Source organism: Panthera onca, chromosome C2, assembly GCF_046562875.1.
Source record: "Panthera onca isolate mPanOnc1 chromosome C2, mPanOnc1 haplotype 2, whole genome shotgun sequence".
Classification (NCBI taxonomy): Eukaryota; Metazoa; Chordata; class Mammalia; order Carnivora; family Felidae; genus Panthera; species Panthera onca.
In genome coordinates this window covers 132905685-132925930 of record NC_138347.1, presented here as the reverse complement: position 1 = coordinate 132925930, position 20246 = coordinate 132905685, and the positions used below count along the sequence as shown (strand labels likewise).

The window sequence follows — 20246 nt, the reverse complement described above, 5'->3', positions numbered from 1 at the left end:
AGTTTCAGCCTGAAGATAATAAAGTGCTTTAGAATGAAGAATGATTTCCTTTATATTTTGCTTTCAATTTGAGGTACAACTTGCCCATCATTCTTTTGGTGGTGAATAATAATGGAATTTACCAAGGTTTTGATGTGGATAGTTGGAAGGAAATGTTAAAATTTGGAGATGCTACTGCAGTGTAAGTAACCCAGAACAGTATGTATTTATTTTCTCTCATCTATTTTAATGTCTCCTTACAAAGTCTGCTGTATTATAATGTGCTTCTGTGGTGTCAATATTGTTTATTTATATTTTCAGCCCCCCTAAAGGGCAGGAACCCCGTATGCATGGCCCCTCTTTGTACAACTGCCCATGATGGGGTGCTTCAATAAATAATTTATGATCAGGGAGCCACTAAAGACTCAGACAATTAAGATTGATGTGCAAGCTTTGTTAATGAAAGGGCTTGTTGCAAAATGCTTCCAGTCCTTCTGTTCCTACTACACCATGGAGGAAATGGATGTTAACACATTATTTATGATCCAGAGATCTTCCTTCTTTTTATTACTTAACTAATTCTTGATTATCTGGTGGCAGAGTCAAACTGTGACAGTATCGTAGCTAGCCGTGTGGGAGTCAGCCTAGGGGTGGAATGGGATGTGAGTATGTTTGCTTCTGCCTCACTGACTCCATTTCTCATTTTGTTGTTACTTGGTGTTTTGCAGTAACCATTCCTCTTTTCTTCTTTTTCTTTTGGATTCATCGTAGCTGATGGTGTAGTAGCTAGTAGCTACTAGCCATGTGTGGCTATTTAAATTAAATTTAAAAATCGTTCTTATTTTAACTAGTCACGTTTCAAGTGCTCACAGCAACAGGTCGCTAGTGACTATCATATTGGATAATGTATACATAAATATATATATTTAAATGTAAATATAAAACATTTCTTTCATCACAAAAAGTCCTGTTAGACATTGCTGTATAGACAACAAAAAATATATGGAAAGTTTAGTGTACTGGCATCTTTAATTGTTGAACATAAATGTACACCTTTCAGTTCAGCCTAAATTTTTCCACAGATTATTTCAGAGAATGACTTTTTTCTATTGACTTATGACCTTTTTTAGGGCCCCTCCCGTCTGTCTTTTGCCAAACTCCCATTACGAGCAGGTTATGACTGCGTTTGGAGGCAAAGGGTATTTTGTACAAACACCAGAAGAGCTCCAAAAATCACTGAGGGAGAGTTTGGCAGACACAACTGCACCTTCTCTTATCAATATCATGATTGAGCCACAAGCCACGCGGAAAGCCCAGGTAAATTCAGTTGCTAAGCAGAAATCAGAAATGCATCTCCCATCCTATCCCTAGAAGTATCTACCAAATAGAACACTGTTTTTTCTAAACCGTTTCTGAGTTTGGCACTTTCTTGGGTTTTTTCAATAAATATTTGTTGAGATATGTGTTAGGTATGTTGTGTTACTTGCCAAGAATAGCATGATGAGCAAACCTGGACTCGGCCTCACCTAATGGCTTACAGTCCATTAGGGGAGAGGAACAGCCTAGTCACCTCACAACTGAATGCATCACAACAGACTGAGGCAATTGCTCTGAGGGAAAGGCACCCAGTTCTGAACAAATATACTACCAAGGAATCTGATCTGTATTGGGGTCACAGGGGAAGGTTTCTCAGAGGAACTGATTGATGCTTAAGCTGAGATCCAAAAGGTAAGTAGGGACAGTCCAGCAAAGAGGCTAGGGAAGAGATGTGCAAAGGCTCTGTGGCAGCAAGGAGCATGGCAGGTCTGAGGAACTGAAAGAAGGCCGCAGTGGCTGAAAGGCAGAATGGGAGTGGGAGACAGAGTGGGAGGATGAGACCATAACAGGAAGATTTGTGCAGTTACATTCAAAATTGGTTACTTTGGCCTCCATAGCAAAACTACAGTGTAGATTACAGCTGTAAAATAAATGATAAGGTGTGTAGCATAATCCTCTCCCATCTCAGATTAAGTTGCTTTTCATACTTAATTTTGTGCTCTGATCCTGGTCCTGCCAGTTGTCCTCTCTTATATATCTATCTTCCATGCTTACACATTGTGTATCAGTCACTGTTTTCAGAGCAGATCATTTTTTCAAGAAGTTTCTGTCTTGGTTCTTTATACATATATATGCCATGAGGTCGTTTTCTTTTTTGAATAAGGTAGTAGACCAGTGGGCAAGTGGATGCCTGGACAGTCAGTGAAATGTAAATTAACTGATTTAGAAACTATAAGATACATAAAGTTCTACTGAAATTATGTTCTATAAAAACAGATATCAGAGACTTTGGTGAAAGGAACAGAACTACAAAATAGCCAGGAAACAATGAACAAAATGGCAATAAGTACATATTTATCTGTAATTACTTTAAATGTAAATGGACTAAATGCTCCAATCAGAGGAGTGGCTGAATGGATAAGAAAACAAGACCCACCTATATGCTGTCTACAGGAGACTCACCTCAGATGTAAGGACACACAGTCTGAAAGTGAAGGGATGGAAAAAGATATTCCATGCAAATGGAAACTAAAAGAAAGCTGGGATAGCTATGTTTATATCAGACACAATAGACTTTATTTTTTTTTTTAACTTTTTTTAGGAATTGTATTTTTTTAATCTACAAATTCTTATTTTTTTTTAAATATATGAAATTTATTGTCAAATTGGTTTCCATACAACACCCAGTGCTCATCCCAAAAGATGCCCTCCTCAATACCCATCACCCACCCTCCCCTCCCTCCCACCCCCATCAGCCCTCAGTTTGTTCTCATTTTTTAAGAGTCTCTTATGCTTTGGCTCTCTCCCACTCTAACCTCTCTTTTTTTTTTTTTCCCTTCCCCTCCCCCATGGGTTCCTGTTAAGTTTCTCAGGATCCACATAAGAGTGAAAACATATGGTATCTGTCTTTCTCTGTATGGCTTATTTCACTTAGCATCACACTCTCCAGTTCCGTCCACATTGCTACAAAGGGCCATATTTCATTCTTTCTCATTGCCACATAGTACTCCATTGAGACACAATAGACTTTATTTTTTTTATGTGATAAAGAATTTATTTTTTTTTGCCCTTCATGTATTTATTTATTTATTTATTTATTTTTCAATATATGAAATTTATTGTCAAATTGGTTTCCATACAACACCCAGTGCTCATCCCAAAAGGTGCCCTCCTCAATACCTATCACCCACCTTCCCCTCCCTCCCACCCCCCATCAACCCTCAGTTTGTTCTCACTTTTTAAGAGTCTCTTATGCTTTGGCTCTCTCCCTCTCTAACCTCTCTTTTTTTTTTTTTCCTTCCCCTCCCCCATGGGTTTCTGTTAAGTTTCTCAGGATCCACATAAAGTGAAAACATATGGTATCTGTCTTTCTCTGTATGGCTTATTTCACTTAGCATCACACTCTCCAGTTCCATCCATGCTGCTACAAAAGGCCATATTTCATTCTTTCTCATTACCACGTAGTATTCCATTGTGTATATAAACCACAATTTCTTTATCCATTCATCAGTTGATGGACATTTAGGCTCTTTCCATACTTTGGCTATTGTTGAGAGTGCCGCTATAAACATTGGGGTTACAAGTGCCCCTATGCATCAGTACTCCTGTATCCCTTGGGTAAATTCCTAGCAGTGCTATTGCTGGGTCATAGGGTAGGTCTATTTTTAATTTTCTGAGGAACCTCCACACTGTTTTCCAGAGTGGCTGCACCAATTTGCATTCCCACCAACAGTGCAAGAGGGTTCCCGTTTCTCCACATCCTCTCCAGCATCTATAGTCTCCTGATTTGTTCATTTTGGCCACTCTGACTGGCGTGAGGTGATACCTGAGTGTGGTTTTGATTTGTATTTCCCTAATAAGGAGCGATGTTGAGCATCTTTTCATGTGCCTGTTGGCCATCCGGATGTCTTCTTTAGAGAAGTGTCTATTCATGTTTTCTGCCCATTTCTTCACTGGGTTATTTGTTTTTCGGGTGTGGACTTTGGTGAGCTCTTTATAGATTTTGGATACTAGCCCTTTGTCCGATATGTCATTTGCAAATATCTTTTCCCATTCCGTCAGTTGCCTTTTAGTTTTGTTGGTTGTTTCCTTTGCTGTGCAGAAGCTTTTTATCTTCATAAGGTCCCAGTGATTCATTTTTGCTTTTAATTCCCTTGCCTTTGGGGATGGAGACACAATAGACTTTAAAACAAGCATTTTAATAAGAGACAAAGAAGGACACTACATAGTAGTAAAGGGGTTAATCCAACAAGAGGATATGACATTTGTGAATATTTATGCACACAACGTAGGAGGACCTAAATATATAAAGCAAATATTAACAGACCTAATGGGAGAAATAGCACTGCAAAAAATAGTAGGGGACTTTAATACACCACTTACATCAATGGATAGATAGATCATCCAGACAGAAAATCAATAAGGAAACATTGGCCTTAAATGACACATTAGATTGGATGGATTTAATAGATATATTCAGAACCACACAAAATAGACATTCTTGAAACCATGCTAGTCACAGTAAAGCCCTAATGAACTGTCCCCGTCTCGCTAGTGAATTCAGGTTTCTAATGATCTCTTCTCCAAGTTCTCTATGAATTTTGGGGGATATTGCTGGAGAAATTTAGGTTCTTATCTCTTCTTCGATAACTCCATAAGGATCATCCTTATATTTCTTGAATCTATCACTTCAACATGAGTTATCCTCATTCCAGTAAATTCCACACATATATTGTTTCCAGGCTGTTCATTTTCATTGATTGTCTGTGTGTCCATCTGCCATTTGGTCATTGATTTGCGGTGTAAACTGACTGCTTCCTGCTATACTATAGAGAGGACCTAATCTCTGCAGTCACCTCTGTGCAGGCCACATGTGTGGGATAGAATGAATCCTGGGAAAGGCTTGGCTTCTGTGCACTGCTCTTCCTACCCAGCTTCTTTTCAGATTTGGATACTCCCCCTCTTCTTTCTTCTTTTGACTCGACTTCTGGTTCTTTCGGACTCTAGTTTTTTGTGACCTGATTACTTGATAATAGTTATTTTATAGGACAAGACGGCAAGATGCACTGTGAGTTTTTAGCTTCTTTTTGGGAAAAGCACAAGACCAACGACAAACTTCATTTACCGCCATTGTGGTAAATGTGGTTATAATGGGACTTTTAGATTTTAGAGCAAGCAAAGGAGGATAGTTTGAGACAATTACTTCTTTCACTGAATGTTTGTTGTCTTTTCTTTTTCTAGGATTTTCACTGGCTGACGCGCTCTAAGGTATAAAGATGTCCGGGAATTGTCGTGAGGAGTTTTCTTTCCTGTAAGATGGAATTTTATTTTCCACAGCAAAATACTAAAGTGTTAAAATTATTGTACAAAGAAAAATAAAAAAAACAGTTCTAAATGACATCTTATAGTAAAGGAATTGACTGTGACTAAAACCAGAAAAAGTTACCAGTATTCTACCACAGAGAGAACAATTGGCAGATGAAAGAAGAGAGTTTTATTAAATAATAGCATCGTAGCTGCCTAACTGCTGAGTTACACATCAGTCTTCTTTCACATAAATCCATTCTTAAAGTCACGTGTTTTTTAAAAAACATCTTCAGAGAAAAAAATCTCCCAAGAATTTTCTAATGTAGAAGCATGTTCAGTAAGTTGGAGTATATAGGCTATTTCTACTTTGTAGTTTATCTGTTGATCACTTTGTACCTTAGCCCCCCCAGTATTTAATGGGGCTTGTTCTATGCTTTATGAATTGGTGTTTTGTTTTGTTTTGTTTTGTTTTTCTGGAGAGAACTTACTGAGCCAAAGGAGAAGTCATGCCATACCTAAACTGTTAATTTCAGGGTATGTTTAGATTAGCAACCTTAGTTTATATGTACCACATTGAGACCAGCAGAGGCAACAGTCTTTTGATATATAAAGAACTCTTACAAATAAGAAAAATATTAACACACTAGTAGAAAAATGAGCAAAGGGCATGAGTGTATAATCAATGGAAAAAATACAATAAAATGAATATGAATAAATGTGAATCTATAAGTTAGACTGCAAGCCCTTATTTTTGCCTATCCACTTGGCAGAGCACTTTCAAAATTACAATTCTCAGTGAGGGTGAGGGTAAAATGAAGACGGAACTGTTGTGTTGTGGTGGAAGATGAAATTGGTACATTTTCATAAAGTAATCCTAGCAGTGCTTGTATTTGGAATCTTAAAAATGTTCATACTGAGCCTTGGGTGGCTCAGTTGATTAAGTGTCTGACTCTTGGTTTCAGCTCAGGTCATGATCTCATGGTTTCATGAGTTCGAGCCCCACATTGGGCTCTGCACTGACAGCGTGGAGCCTGCTTGGAATTCTCTCCCTCTCCCTCTTTTTGCCCCTCCCCACTTGCTCTGTCTCTCAAAATAAATAAATAAAATTTAAAAAAAATGTTCATACACTATACCTTTTGACCCAGGGAGCCCATTTAGAGAGTGTGTCCGAAAGGAATAATAAAATATTTTGTCAAATATTTATATATAGGGCCATTCAGCACAAATTAGAGACAGTGCCAGTGTTTAATAGTAAGACATTGGCTACATATGTTATGACCTATTGACTTCGTAAAATAAAAATTGTGTTAATGAGTATGTATAGGGATACCTGGGTGGCTTAGTCGGTAAGCATCTGACTTTTTATTTCGGTTCAGGTCATGATCTCATGGGCATGGGTTCGAGTCCTGTGTTACCCAGTGTGGAGCCTGCTTAAGATTCTTTCTCCTTCTCCCTCGGCCCCTGCCATGCTTGCTCTTTCTCTAAAAAAAGAGTATATATAACTGGATGAATAATCACAATATAATACTAGTGAAAAGACAAGCTACAAAATGGATGGATCCAGGTCAGGGTATACACCTATACTCGCACAGTCATACATACACAGAAGGAAAAAGATGGGCACAAAATAAACCAAAATTTTAATGTAACGTGTTGATGGAGTTATAAGCAATTTTTATTTTCTTTAATTTTTCCTTCTTTTACGAAATTTTAAAATAAAAATAATTATTTAATTTTTATTATCAGAAACAGACATTATTTTAAAAGGATATTAGAAATTGAAAAGTATCATTTATGATCTGGAATTTTATATGAATTGGAGCATATGACTCTATCTCAAAGTTCAGCTGGTTTGCAATATACACATAAGACTTGTCTCCATTGGCTATTTAGGGGCATAAGTGACTTCTACAGAGTGGAGTCCAGCTTTGAGATGTCAAGACACTTGCGGGGAGCTGTGGTTTTACCCAGTGAGCCCCTGAAATTGGGCCTACATGGCAAACACACTTACATACTTCTGAGGTACACACTAGAGGGCCTGGGCTGCATAAAAGCATAGAGAATATCAAAAAGAGTGTTGAGAGTGGGTAGCTCGTGTAACCTTGTCAGTGTCCTACTCTACCCATGGATGGTTGCCTCTGGCAGCCAAGTGCAATGCAAGATTTTGCTGTAAAGTAGTGTGGAAGCTTTGATGAATATTTGTGAACTGAACTATGTAAATCTAAATACTAGATATAATTTGGGGAAAATGCTTGTTCCCTAGCCACATTTAGCTCAAGAGGAAAAAAAACAAACATGTTAACACATTAGTAGACTATCCAGCAGAGGTCAGTCTGAGCATATGAAGACCTGATTAGTCTAGGAGCACTTTGATGACGCTGTCCATTGACTACCTATTTTGTAACAGTAATCTTGAAATTGGTTTCCTTCTAAGAATCTTCCCTTAGAAGGATAAGATATTGAAGAAGCCCCTCTAAGATAAATCTACTGGTTGATAGTCAAATTTACCATGATACAACATTTTGCACCTCCTAGTTGATTTAATGAACACTCTTATGTGATCCTGGTATGTTGAATACTCAAGTGTCTCATAAAAACTGAACTTTGAAAGATTTGGGTTGCTTTCTTGATTTAGGAAAACTAAATCTGGGGTGGGAAACGACTTCTTGGGTTAGTTCCTCTACTCATATTCTTTCTAAAAGCTTTCCTACATCATGAGATTGTTTGGGAATTCAGAATGCTACCCTGAAACTCCAAGCCCAATGCCTGGCCTATAGAAGGCATGCTGATGTGACTGTGTTTTAGGAATATATGACTTTAGAGGAGACACTGGCTGAATTACATCCTGCCTTGAGCAGTGTGGCTTCATGTTTTAAATAAATGGGTCTTACTTCCCCAAATAGATAAGTCATTTCCTGGAAAACAGGGGTTGTGTGTTTTTACTTACCTTTTTTTTTTAAGTTATTTTATTTATTTTTCTAAGTAATCTTTACACCCAGCATGAGGCTCGAACTCATGACTCTGAGATCAAGAGTCACATGCTCTTCTGGCTGAGCCAGACAGGCGCCACTGTTTTCCTTCTTTATACAGCCACCTGCTCTGCAGGGGTTCACTAAGTAATCGTTGAATGAGAATTCATGATGGTTGGAAATAGCTCAGTGGATACCTTCTATGACTTTTTAACACATGCACCTTTGAAGTAGCTCCGTTTATCTTGTGAAGTGAGTATATTTTCCTTAGGAAAAAAGGTCTCAACTCTGTTACAAAGAAGTAGTAGGACTTTTGAACCCCAAAGGAAAATGAAAATACGGATTCCAAAAATGTTTTTGTTCCTTTACTATTTGCAAGACTCTTCACTAGGCAGCAGGGAGCAGTGCATTCCCGTGTGGAAGTGCCAGGTGACTGAAACAAATGGAAATTCAGAGTGACTAGGGTAGGTAGCATTTCATTTGAACGCATTAAAGAAAGTTGGAAACCAGTTAAATTCTAGATGGGAATTATGACTGAGAAACTCTGCTACCTGCGTTGGAAAGTGAAATGTATACAGAAAGAAGTCTGAAGCATCTGGTGTTTCCTGGTTGCATTTGCTGCTGCTAATGTGAATAATGGAGTAATGAGGATAAAGGAAATTGAAGATCCTATGAATTCTCCCCATTGATGAGGTGCAAACAAAAGTATACCTTGCTTAGATTCAGATCTGACAAGCAGCGCTGTCTGCACCTCTGGCTTCCACTGGATTATCGTAGGATCTTCTGTCCCTTCTAAGGCCTTTTCCAGGAGAGGGGCTAGCCAGTCAGTTAACCCATGGTAAATCCAGGTTGTAAATTTACTCCAATTAGGGAGCAGAAAAAAGGCACACCCAGAAACCCCTGGATCTTCAGTTTCGAAGTTTGAAGGAAACATTCTAAATTTTGACTCAGACCTGGAAATATCCACAGAGATGGCATCATCCACAATTTTGTACTTTGTATCCAGCAGTCACTAAGATGACCTGTGGTCTATGGAATGGTTAATCAACAGCCATATGGCTCATGCCCTGGTCCCAGCAGTTTCCTGGGAATTGCCTCCCTCCCTCCACTGATGGTGGACTCAGGAAATCAGATCTGATTTCACCTTAGCCTGAATTTTGCTCATGCTGTTTCTACTGCAGTGCCCTGTGCACACCTACCAATTTTTGCCATGTGAAATCAGCTATATCCTTCAAGATCTAGCTCAAAAGACCCCCTCTTCTGTGAAACTGCTCTTCCTCCCAGCACTCCTACAACACCCTCTATGGGCATCTGTCACTATTCAGAATGTTCACAGTTAATTCCCATTGCCCTCCCCCACTCAACTGAGTGTCTGTGTACCCAGATGTCACCCACCCCTCATCTTCCAGGGCCTGTGTCCTTGTGCTCCTGTTTGGCATGCTCCTCTGAGTTCACCCCTGAAGAGTCCACTTCCACATGGCATATAGCAATCTAAACGTCACAGACATTTTCTTGCCTGGGAGGTGACCCAGGAGGGGGTTATGTCCCAAAAGCTGCATCAGCCTCAACCAAGGGTGCAGGGTGGATACATGAGCCACCAAGAATCAGAAGCCCACCCTTACGCCTGGGTATTAGATGAGCCCCACGATTCTTAGAGCAGGGTCGGGGAGGATGGCTGTGGGCCATGAGGCCCTGACATGACTGAAGTCGAATTACTAAAAATAAATACTTCTTTCACACTTGAGTGCTTTGGACTGAAATTTACACCCATAAACCATTTCATAACTCACTGCCATCTCTGCCTCCCCACCTTCCACCAGCCACTCTATCTTCCTCCCCACTACCCTACCTACATTTTCATTTGCCAGAATTTTCATGGTTCTCTTCATAACCACTTGATTATTTTTGTATATTCAGTAGCACACAAAAAAAACCCTGGTATTTTCCTTGGATTGTGCTTTAAAATACAGTAATAATAGAAAAACTCGAGATTCAATAAGGCCAACAAATCAGGAGACCATTGTCTTGAAAAGAGAAGTTTCTTACAATTCCTAAGAGGAGTGTGCCGCACCACTCAGGCCACAGAAGACACAGAGGTCGATCTCAGGCATAGAGAGAAAGGGAACTAGTGGGCTGAAGTCTCTACCATGGTCTTGGGAAGAAAAAGGTGAGGCGCAGTAAACAGGTTTAGGATTGGCCAGTTTGAATAATTTCCCAGGGCTCTGGAGTGTAGGGGCAGCCCCTGGTGACCTGGTGCTATGACCCTGGGGTGGTTAGGATAGGAGGATGGTGGGGAGGGAGAAGAAGAGGAGTAAGGACTGTGATAAAGAGGGTGGTTGGGATTGTGGATTCTGGATCATTTGGTTTTATTTACTCTCTCTAGGAATTAACTAACCTGGGAGGGGCAGTCCCTCCAGGGTAAGCTAGCCCGGTGTCAAAGAATCAGAATTACAGAAAACAAAAAGACAGGGTTAATACAGAACAGCATTAAATGCATATTTCTCAAATATCAGTTCTTATGATATTTGGAGAATTGAATCTTAAAGTATTGTTTCTACTAATGCTAAGGTATCTTTGATTTTTTGAAAGTGGGTTTTCTTTGTCCCTCAGTGGAGTTTTAAAGTTTTCATAGTAGCCTTGCCCCATTTTTATTAAATTTGTTCCTGGACATTAACGTGTTTTGTGCTAGTGTAAATAAATTCTTCTACATTTATAGTTAGCTATTATTTACATATTTTGTGTATTAATTTCATACTTAATGGGTTCTCTTAAACCTCTTCCTTTCCTAGAGAAGGAACCGAGGGGAGACTGGGAGGGATGCATGAAATAGGCAATGGGGATTAAGGACTGACTTGTGATGAGCACCAGGTGATGTTTGGGCATGTTGAATCACTGTATTGTACACCTGAAACTAATATTACACTTTATGTTCACTAACTGGAATTAAAATACAAACTTAAAAAATAAATAATTTTCAAAACACCTCTTCTTCCTTTCTTTTATCTGGTGGCATTGGTCGGTACTTCCAGAACAACACTGACTGATACTGGTGACTGTGGCACGCACCACTTTCCTTCTGGGTGTTTTAAAATTTTTTTCATGTTTATTGGAGAGAGAGTGGGGGAGGGGCAGAGAAAGCGGTAGACAGAATCCGGAGCAGGCTCCAGGCTCTGAGCTGTCAGCACAGAGCCCAACACAGGGCTCGAACCCACGAACCATGAGATCATGGCCTGAGCCGAAGTCTGATGCTTAACTGACAGCCACCCAGGCGCCCCCCTTCTAGGTGTTTTAGAATCGGCATATCATTTATCTGCTTTCTTCTTTCAGGAGCAGCAAAAGATGACAAGAGAATCTCCCTACAAGGAGTCACTGAGGCTGCAGGGTTTGAATGTCTTCCCCAAAGGATGTGAAGTCAGAAAAGAATCCCTACCCTTTTTAAGTTGGCACTGGTGTTCCTGGACGCCTGCAGTAAAAGGTAACTCTTGGCAAATGAATTAGGGCTAGTTGGTGTGCTAGTGAACCATTTGTTGCCTAGGCTCTCTTCCTTCATGGCACTAAGACCGATGACAAGGGCAAACACTGAGAAACTTGTTCCTCTGTAGACTTCACCTTCAAAATCTCGGACCATGTTCTTCTAGAAGAGTCAGCAGAGGATGACCTCCTTTCCCCCCACAGTGATGCATATATGGTTGGGGGAGCCAGTGGGGGAGGGGCATTGCATGGGATTGAACACTCCGAGGGTTTTATTCAGGGAACCACCTGTGTGAGAGAAAACAGAAGGAGCAGGAAAAGGCTGAGAGAGCCATCAGACTGCCATGCAAACCTCACCCTGGGAAAGGAGGGAGGGAGAAAAGATTGGGCCCAAGCATTCCCATTGCCTGCCGTCTGAGGAAGATTTGGCAAAGCTTCTGTCACAGTCCCATGTCTCCCAGGAACGGGCCCCCTTCATATCCTACTGGACGCAGACATCGGAGGGGAGCCGCACAATGCCTGGGAGGTGTGAGCTTGGCACACATCAGGCGATGGATTTTGGAGAAGCAGCAGCTGGGGATCTTGGTAGTTGGCTCCTCGTGGCTGCCACAGGCACTTCTGGAGGCCTCTGCTACTGCCTTTAGACTGTTAGGGCTGAGAAGTAGGGAGGCAGGGCCTGTTCAGGGCTTAAAATCCAAGGATCCACCTGCAGCTTGTTTTTCAGTTTCGGGCCTCGACTGTCCCTCTCAGACAGAGTAAAGTAAGCCCGAGTTTCCATCTTGGCTCTGCTTTGGTGCTTCTACAACCTAAGTCTCAGTTTCCTCATCTCTATAACGAGGATAATAGAATGCCTAACTCATAGAGTGGTCTGGAGCACATGCTGTTTATAGGAATGGGTAGCATGAAACCTGGCACAAAAATGCCCCTTGATAACCGTTAGCCCCTCCGCCTCACTCCCTCTTCATGCCTCAGGCACCCACCGCTCACAGAACAAAGGGTCAGGAAAAAGCTAGTTTTGTCCCTCTGTGGAGTCTTCTGGTAAGAAAGAGAAGTCCGCACGTCTGTATAGTTATTGTGTGCTTTGGACAGCTGGGGAACTGACCATGGTCAATATTTAGTTTGGCCGCCTTCCTTCCACACCTCAGCACAGGCCTGGGCTGTCAGTGTAAACTCAGGAAAAGGCACATTCATTTGAGCCAAACTGAATTAGCAGACCAGTCAGTGGCCGGGAAGTCACGTGCTGCTTTCCCAAACCAAATAGAAATTATTTTTAGATTATTCACTGTTTGGTATTATCCATGCCACAGCTCCCTCCTATTAAGGCACATCAGAGAAAATTGGCTTTGGCCAATTAATGGATACTTTGCAAGCCATTTGTCAGTACTGGGCCTCTGTTCTCATTTGTGAAGAGTGGTTGAAATTGACCAGTGGTTCTCAATCCTGGCAGCACACGGAAACCACCTGGGGATCTTAAAAATCTTGAATCCCAGGCTGCACTGTAACCCAATTACATCAGAATCTCTAGGGGCACAGGCATCAGTATTTTTAAAGCTCCCCAGGTGATTCCGGTGTGCAGCCCAGTTTGAGAACTAGTGAAAGAGGGTTTCAAAGCTTCCTTCCATCTCTAATTCCAGGGACATGACCTTGAAGAGGTAAAGTCTATTTCTAATTTCATTCATAAAATAGGAATTCTGAGTGAATATTCCAGCAATTTTGTAATTTTATACCCTTCTTAAGTTCTCTGCTCACAATCATGTTCCTCCTTAAATTCATAATTTGTACTTTTTCTCCTACATAAATATTTGTTTCCTTCATGTGTCTGTCGTAATCTCTTATTTTCACTTATATAGTATGTTTGTGGCAGGTATATAGTTCACAAAATTGGTTGACTTTTCTTTATTCCTCTGTAATAGAAATCAGCTCCTGAGCTCCATTTCTACTTATCTTACGCATACGGCTTGATGAATTCTTAAGTAGGTATGCCTCCGGGTAACCATTCCCAGATCGAGACACATAGCATGTCCAGCAATGCAGAGGGCTCCCTCATGCTCTTTCCAGTCAAACCTCCATCCCCCAGGGGTAGCCGCTTTCTGACTTCTATCACCAGAGGGTAACACTCAGTCTCTTCTAAGTGCTTCATCTACTTTCGATTCACTCCTCTCCCCTGTTTCCTTCTTACCTGAGGATGATCTCATTTTGGGGGATCTTCCCTGCCATCAGGGGAATGGTTTGCTTCAAGCCTGGCTGATTCCATAATCTATGGGTAACAAACCGTTCCCAAACTTAGCAGCTAAATGCAAGACATTATTCTCTCTCCCAGCTTTGCAGGTTGGTGGGACTCAGCTGATTCTCCTAACCTCGCTTGGGGCCTCTGTCACAGCGGCCATCAGATGGCAGCTGGAACTGGGCCCGCTGGAGGCTCCATTGGCCTGGAAGTCCTGAGTTGCCTTCTTTACTCTGAGAAAGTAAAAATCAGCTCAGACCATGAATGTAAACATCTGCCTAGCCATTCATCAGGCTGGAATCAGAGACATGGATAATGTCAGATGCACAGTTAACAGAAGGAGATATTTTAGCCAAGGACACACTGCAGCTGGAAGTGCCCTAACATCCATCTTTCTTGTTCATGAGAAACTTTGCTTTCTAAAATCATAGATTATCAGGAATTTTTATCAGTAAGCGTGCCATGCCCAAACAGCCTTGATTTGCGATGCACATGCAGAGTTTCTGGACACAGATTTCTCCATCTGTTATAACTTCATAGCATTCCGGGAAACAGGACCTCGGGGTCCGCTTCACAGTCCAGATCTGACATGGAATCCTTTACACGGAGCCTGCTTTGCTTTGAGCCAATTGAACCTTTGATTCAATACTGAAATCATTTATTTGTGTATTCTTAAATGGTGAATTTCATGGTATGTGAATTTTTGATCTATGAAAGACGGCATCCCGATTTTTTTAAATGATAGCCATCGAAAGAATTAGAATGTTATGTGTGGCTTTGAATCCATTGGCACTTCCTAGGCCAGCCGGGATTATTGTCATAATCCCATTGCCCGGCTCCTAGCAGACCTCCATTGTTCCAATTTGTAACTGGGTGGGAATACTGAAACTCTCTCATGCACCCCCATCTTTTGTCCTCCGTCTGCACCCCACTCATCCTCCTTGAGCCCTCTCATCCCTCCTCATATAATGCATACGTATTCTGCAAATGCTTTGCATGAAAATTGTTGGCTTTTAATGTCACCTTACACTGAGTTTCCTCAATGACCTCAATTTATTTTTATTTTATTTTATTTTTTTTTAATGTTTATTTATTTTTGAGACAGAGAGAGAGCATGAACAGGGGAGGGGCAGAGAGAGAGGGAGACACAGAACCTGAAACGGGCTCCAGGCTCTGAGCTGTCAGCACAGAGCCCGACGCGGGGCTCGAACTCATGGACCGTGAGATTATGACCTGAGCCGAAGTCGGCCGCTTAACCGACTGAGCCACCCAGGTGCCCCAATGACCTCAATTTAATAAAATGATTTCTTCAATTCAGAAACAAAGCACTCAGCTTCATTTATATTCCACCTAAACTCAATCCCTCCCTCCAATCCTATGCTAACTCTACCTTTGGTGAGTCGTCCCATGGTTCCTCTGGATGTGGTCTGTTTCATTGCAGTGGGCTAATAAACCTGACTTTGTGAGACTACAGGTTTGTTCCTGACAGCCATGAGCTGGTTGGTCTGGGACAGGCCTAGGCCCTTGGCACTCCTTCGCGTGGTCTGTCTGCACAAGCAGAAAGACCTGGGCTTTTCACAAAGCAGCTGACTTCCACCAGGGCACAAGCAAAAGCTACAAGGCTTTCTTAAGACTTTGGCCTGGAACTGTGTTACTTGTGCCATTATTCTCTTGGTTAAAGTGAGTGCCAGGGCCAACCCAAATTCAGTGTGAGAGAGGACTGTGCAGGTCCATGACCGTCAGGAGGCGTGGTATCATTGAGGGCCGTCTTTGGAGGTCAGCTTCCACAGCTGTCCTTTTTCCTCATGGCAGTTCCCATCTCGAAGCTTCATCTGCCTCAGACCCTGCTATTCTGCTGATCGCATCCATTTTTTGCAAACTGTCAGGGCCCTTTTGCCATCTTCTCAGTCCTTTCCACATCCCTCTATGGCCCTCAGAAGTTTCTGGCTGCATTCTCCACACTGTCCTGGCATGTCCAGGGCTTCACAGGCCCCTCTGCCTGGACTTCTCCCTCAGACATTGTAGTGCTACCACCAGATGCCGTGTTGGATATGGCTTCTCCTCTAGGTCTATGCTATGGGGAGCCAGCCCCCCCCCTTCTGCCACGGGATTCCCAAAACCAGGCTGACCTACCCACCTACCTCCTGAGGAAGTGAATGCCACTGATTCAAGGAATGAAGGGCTGTGGGAAAACAAGAAAAAAATATGGAAGAGAAAATGGCTAAACTCTAAATAGAGTAGTATAACCTTTTAAAGAAAGCTCCATCAGTGAGGCTGTTCTGTTTTAGGTAGCTATTAATGTTGAATATCAGTATTGCTGTGATCTGAGTTTAAGGTAATGATAATGATAAGGTTTGGCTAGCCCTTAAGAGCTTTCACACACATAATTTTATTTCATCTTTACAGCAACCTTTGAAAGGAGTGATTATTGTTATTCCTATGATAAGGAAACAGGCTTAGGGAAATCAAGTGACTTCCAAAATCACATATTGTGTGGTTTTATCTTGAAGGGACAATTTTATTTTATTTTTTAATTTAATCTTTTACTTTACTTTTTTATGTTTATTTTTGAGAGAGAGAGTACCGAAGCAGGCTCTGAGGTGTCAGCAGAGAGCCCGATGTGGGGCTCGAACTCACAAACCGTGAGACCATGACCTGAACCAAACTCGGATGCTTCACCAACTGAGCCACTGAGGCGCCCCATTGAAGGGACAATTTTCAAAGAGAAAAGATTTGAAAGAGAACAAATGGAACTGTGATTTTGACATGAGGATTTCTGGAATTTTCCATTTTGATGATCTTCACAAAATGCTTGGCTTAAGATTTAGAGAAAAAAATCAGTGTTACCTAAAGAACAGTGACAGAGTATGAGGAACAGCAGTGATGAAGTGATAAAGAAATAGATCGTAAAGCTTCTATTTAATTCGACATCCATTGAATCCCTACCATGTGCCATTCATTTTGCCCACCCTGTATGTGGCAAGATAGGAGCTTCTAGGTTGCTTATCTGAGAAGTCATGAGATGAAACTTCTACCCTGGAACACCTACTGGGGTCTCCACACCAACTTTGGGCTGAGATTTGACTCAATGAGATTGATAATAAAGAGGATGCAGGTGAGATGGTGTTTTTCAAGTTGCAAGAGAGTATGAGGGGAGGCTGTTTTAGGCACAGAGGAAGAATCCGGGCTCTGAGGGACAGCCACGGAAGGGGTAAATCTAGCTCCTCAGCAATGATAACACGTGGCAGCATGCTTGGCCATGTGCAATTGAGGCTGCTCCTCAAATTTCTGACAATATGGAACTAAACGGAACAGGAGATTGCTCTCATAAGAGCCAGCAGACATGGGAGAAAAAGGGCTCACCAGAGACTTTGTCTTTGGGGTCTTTGAAAATTGCTTCCCACTGGCTCTTTTAATACATCTTGATCCTTCCTGTAAACCAGGGCATAGTGAACACTTTATATTCATTATTTTTAAAAAGCCAATTATACTCATAAAACAATAAATAAAGACAGACTCCATTTTATTTTTATTTTTTAAATGTTTATGTACTTTTGAAGGAGAGAGAGGGCATGAGTGGGTGAGGGGCAGGGAGAGAGGGGGGACACAGAGTCCAAAGCAGGCTCCAGGCTCTGAGCTGTCAGACCAAGGTGGGGCTCAAACTCACAAGCCTTGAGGTCATGATCTGAGCTGAAGTCAGACACTTAACTGACTGAGTCACCCAGGTGCCCCAAGCCATACTCCATTTTAAATACAAATAGACCACTATGGCTGGAGAGAGGTCACCAACAAAAACAATGGTGGTATATATGGCCGATGTCAGATGTCAGAGAAATGACTGCCTGTGTTCTCTTCTGGAATTTTTATGGTTTCAGGTCTCATGTTTAGGTCTTTAATCCATTTGAGTTCATTTTTGTGTATGGTGTTAGAAGGCAGTTCAGCTTCATTCTTTTGCATGTAACTGTCCAGTTTTCCCAGAACCGTTTGTTGACGAGACTGTTTTTCCCCCAATGTGTATTCTTGTCTCCTTTGTCATGGACTTATTGACCATATAATTGTGGATTATATGTTCCTGTTCCATTGATCTGTGTGTCTGTTTTTGTGCCAGTACCATACAGTTTTGATTACTACAGCTTTGTAGTACATCTTGAAATCTGGAATTGTGATACCTCCAGTTTTGTTCTTTCTCAAGATTGCTTTGGTTATTCAGGGTCTTTGGTGGTACCATACAAATTTTAGTATTGTTTGTTATAGTTTTGTGAAAAAATGCTGTTGGTATTTTGAGAGGGATTGCATTGAATCTGTAGATTGCCCTGGGGATAGTGTGGCCATTTAAAAAATATTAATTCTTCCAGTCTATAAGCATGGAGTATCTTTCCATTTGTGTCATCTCCAATTTCTTTCATCAGTGTTGTATAGTCTTCAGAGTACACGTTTTTCACCTTTTTGGTTAAGTTTATTCCCAGGTATTTTATTCTTTTTGGTGCAATTGGAAATGGAATGGTGGGGAGCCTGGGTGTCTCAGTCGGTTAAGCATCGACTCTTGATTTAGGCTCAAGTCATGATCTCCTAGTTCATGAGATTGAGCCCCATGTTGGGCTATGTGCTGACAGTGCAAAGCCTACTTGGGATTCTCTCTCTCTCTCTCTCTCTCTCTCTCTCTCTGTCTCTCAAAAAAAAAAAATTAAAAAATAAAATGATTAAAAAAAGTAAATGGAGGATTCTTAACTTCTCTTTCTGCTATTTCATTATTACTGTATAGAAACGCTACTGATTTCTGGGAATATATTGTAGTTTTCTTTTTCTTTTCTCTCTAAATGTGTTTATGGTTGTATACCGGGACTAACAAGTTTGATCTATTTGAATATAAACCATGTCAGCTTTCTTTGACAGTGTGACTCAGCTTGGGCTAATAGGTTTGAGGATGATCCAGAGAAAAGTAGAACAAATTGGCTATTTATGGAGCCAACTACTAATATAAATGGAAATGCGTTTAGCACATGTTCTTTCCAAGAATCTCCCAGACTGACTGAAATAGGGCAGGAATAAAAATGGAAAATTACTTTAGAAGGTCATTTGCATATTGGATGCTACCGCTTACAAGTTGCCTTGGGTTTGTGGAGTTCCTAATTCAAGAACCATTCAGTTTTAAAAATGCAATTCAAACTGATACATAAAGGGGGAATTGTAGAAGAAATTTGGAGTCTATATGAAAGACAAAAAAAAGTAATGAGCTATATATTTAAATTGGCTTCAATTCAAAGTATGTCTTTGAATTTGCAAACCACAGGCCTCTTCCAGAGAATTCCTTCACCAATAAAGTGAAATATAGTTACAACTGTAATCTGGAAATAAGGTTATACACGCTTTTAGGGTGAATACAATGGTAAAGGGAGGGGAGGAACATAGAAGATGAGACCAGAAGAACACTGCTACAAAGTAGAATTCTCTAGGGCAGTTATAAATTTGTCCAGAATTCCCCATGGAAACAAATGGTCATCTGGATAATTATGCCCCAATAATTCAATCACTGTGGATACACTCCTTTTGCTAACTGAACCCTTGGACTAGTGGTTCTTAAAGTAGACCAGCAGCAACAGCACCTTGAAATCTAAGAAATGTAAACCCCCACCCAGCTTCGAAGACATTCTGAGTCAGAAACAGAAATCTGTGTTTTGACGAACCCTCTGGGTGATCTGGAGCATGCTAAGTCTGGTGCATGCCAAATCTACTTACTCCACATTCATAGGTTTTTAGTTTTAGGCATCTAAGAGAGAAAACTTGGCCCATTTTTTTTTTTTTTTCCTGTCCAGATCTGTGAGATTTTCTAGCCTCCAGATCTGTGAGAAAACACATTTGTTTGCTGAAGCTACCCAATCTGTGGTGTTATGTTAGGGCAGCCCTAGCGAACAAATACACTGGGTTCATGCATTTTTCAGGCAGTGTGTGGAGAATCCCAGACTGTAGTTGATGGTATGTCAGCATCTTCCTCTCTGAAGTCTATTTTTTAGGGGTTGATGACATTTATTTCCTGAAGCTAGAGCTGGGCTGAGCTGGTTCTTTTGTCGCGGGCCAGGTGGTATCACTGACATGGGAAGAGTCTGGCACATCATAGAGAGAGCCTGGGGGAGGCAGGTGGGAGCCAAGGCCCTCACAAAGGCACCAATTCAGAGAGGGACCTCTGGAACCTCACATTTAAAGACCAGCCTAGGGGCACCTGGGTGGCTCAGTCGGTTAAGTGTCCGACTTCAGCTCAGGTC

General features: G+C 41.3%; 2 protein-coding genes across 6 annotated transcripts in view; both read left to right on the top strand.

Annotated features, from left to right (window-relative positions):
* Window positions 1–18640, top strand: part of HACL1 (2-hydroxyacyl-CoA lyase 1) — a 49559-nt gene extending 30919 nt beyond the window's left edge. For 4 of the 5 annotated variants that reach the window (XM_078432362.2, XM_078432360.2, XM_078432364.2 and 1 more), the window contains 3 exons: window positions 74–181; window positions 1110–1296; window positions 5257–6038. In XM_078432362.2, coding sequence (XP_078288488.1) covers window positions 74–181; window positions 1110–1296; window positions 5257–5289 — 328 coding nt within the window. In that variant the 3' untranslated portion in view covers window positions 5290–6038. Of the gene's footprint in view, window positions 1–73; window positions 182–1109; window positions 1297–5256; window positions 6039–11618; window positions 11767–16563 lie in introns of those variants that run through there. The other variant, XR_014135249.1, reaches the window with a different exon arrangement.
* COLQ (collagen like tail subunit of asymmetric acetylcholinesterase) overlaps window positions 11631–20246 on the top strand; it is a 97024-nt gene continuing 88408 nt past the window's right edge. The window contains exon 1 of the mRNA XM_078432369.2: window positions 11631–11766. Coding sequence (XP_078288495.2) covers window positions 11631–11766 — 136 coding nt within the window. The remainder of the gene's footprint in view (window positions 11767–20246) is intronic.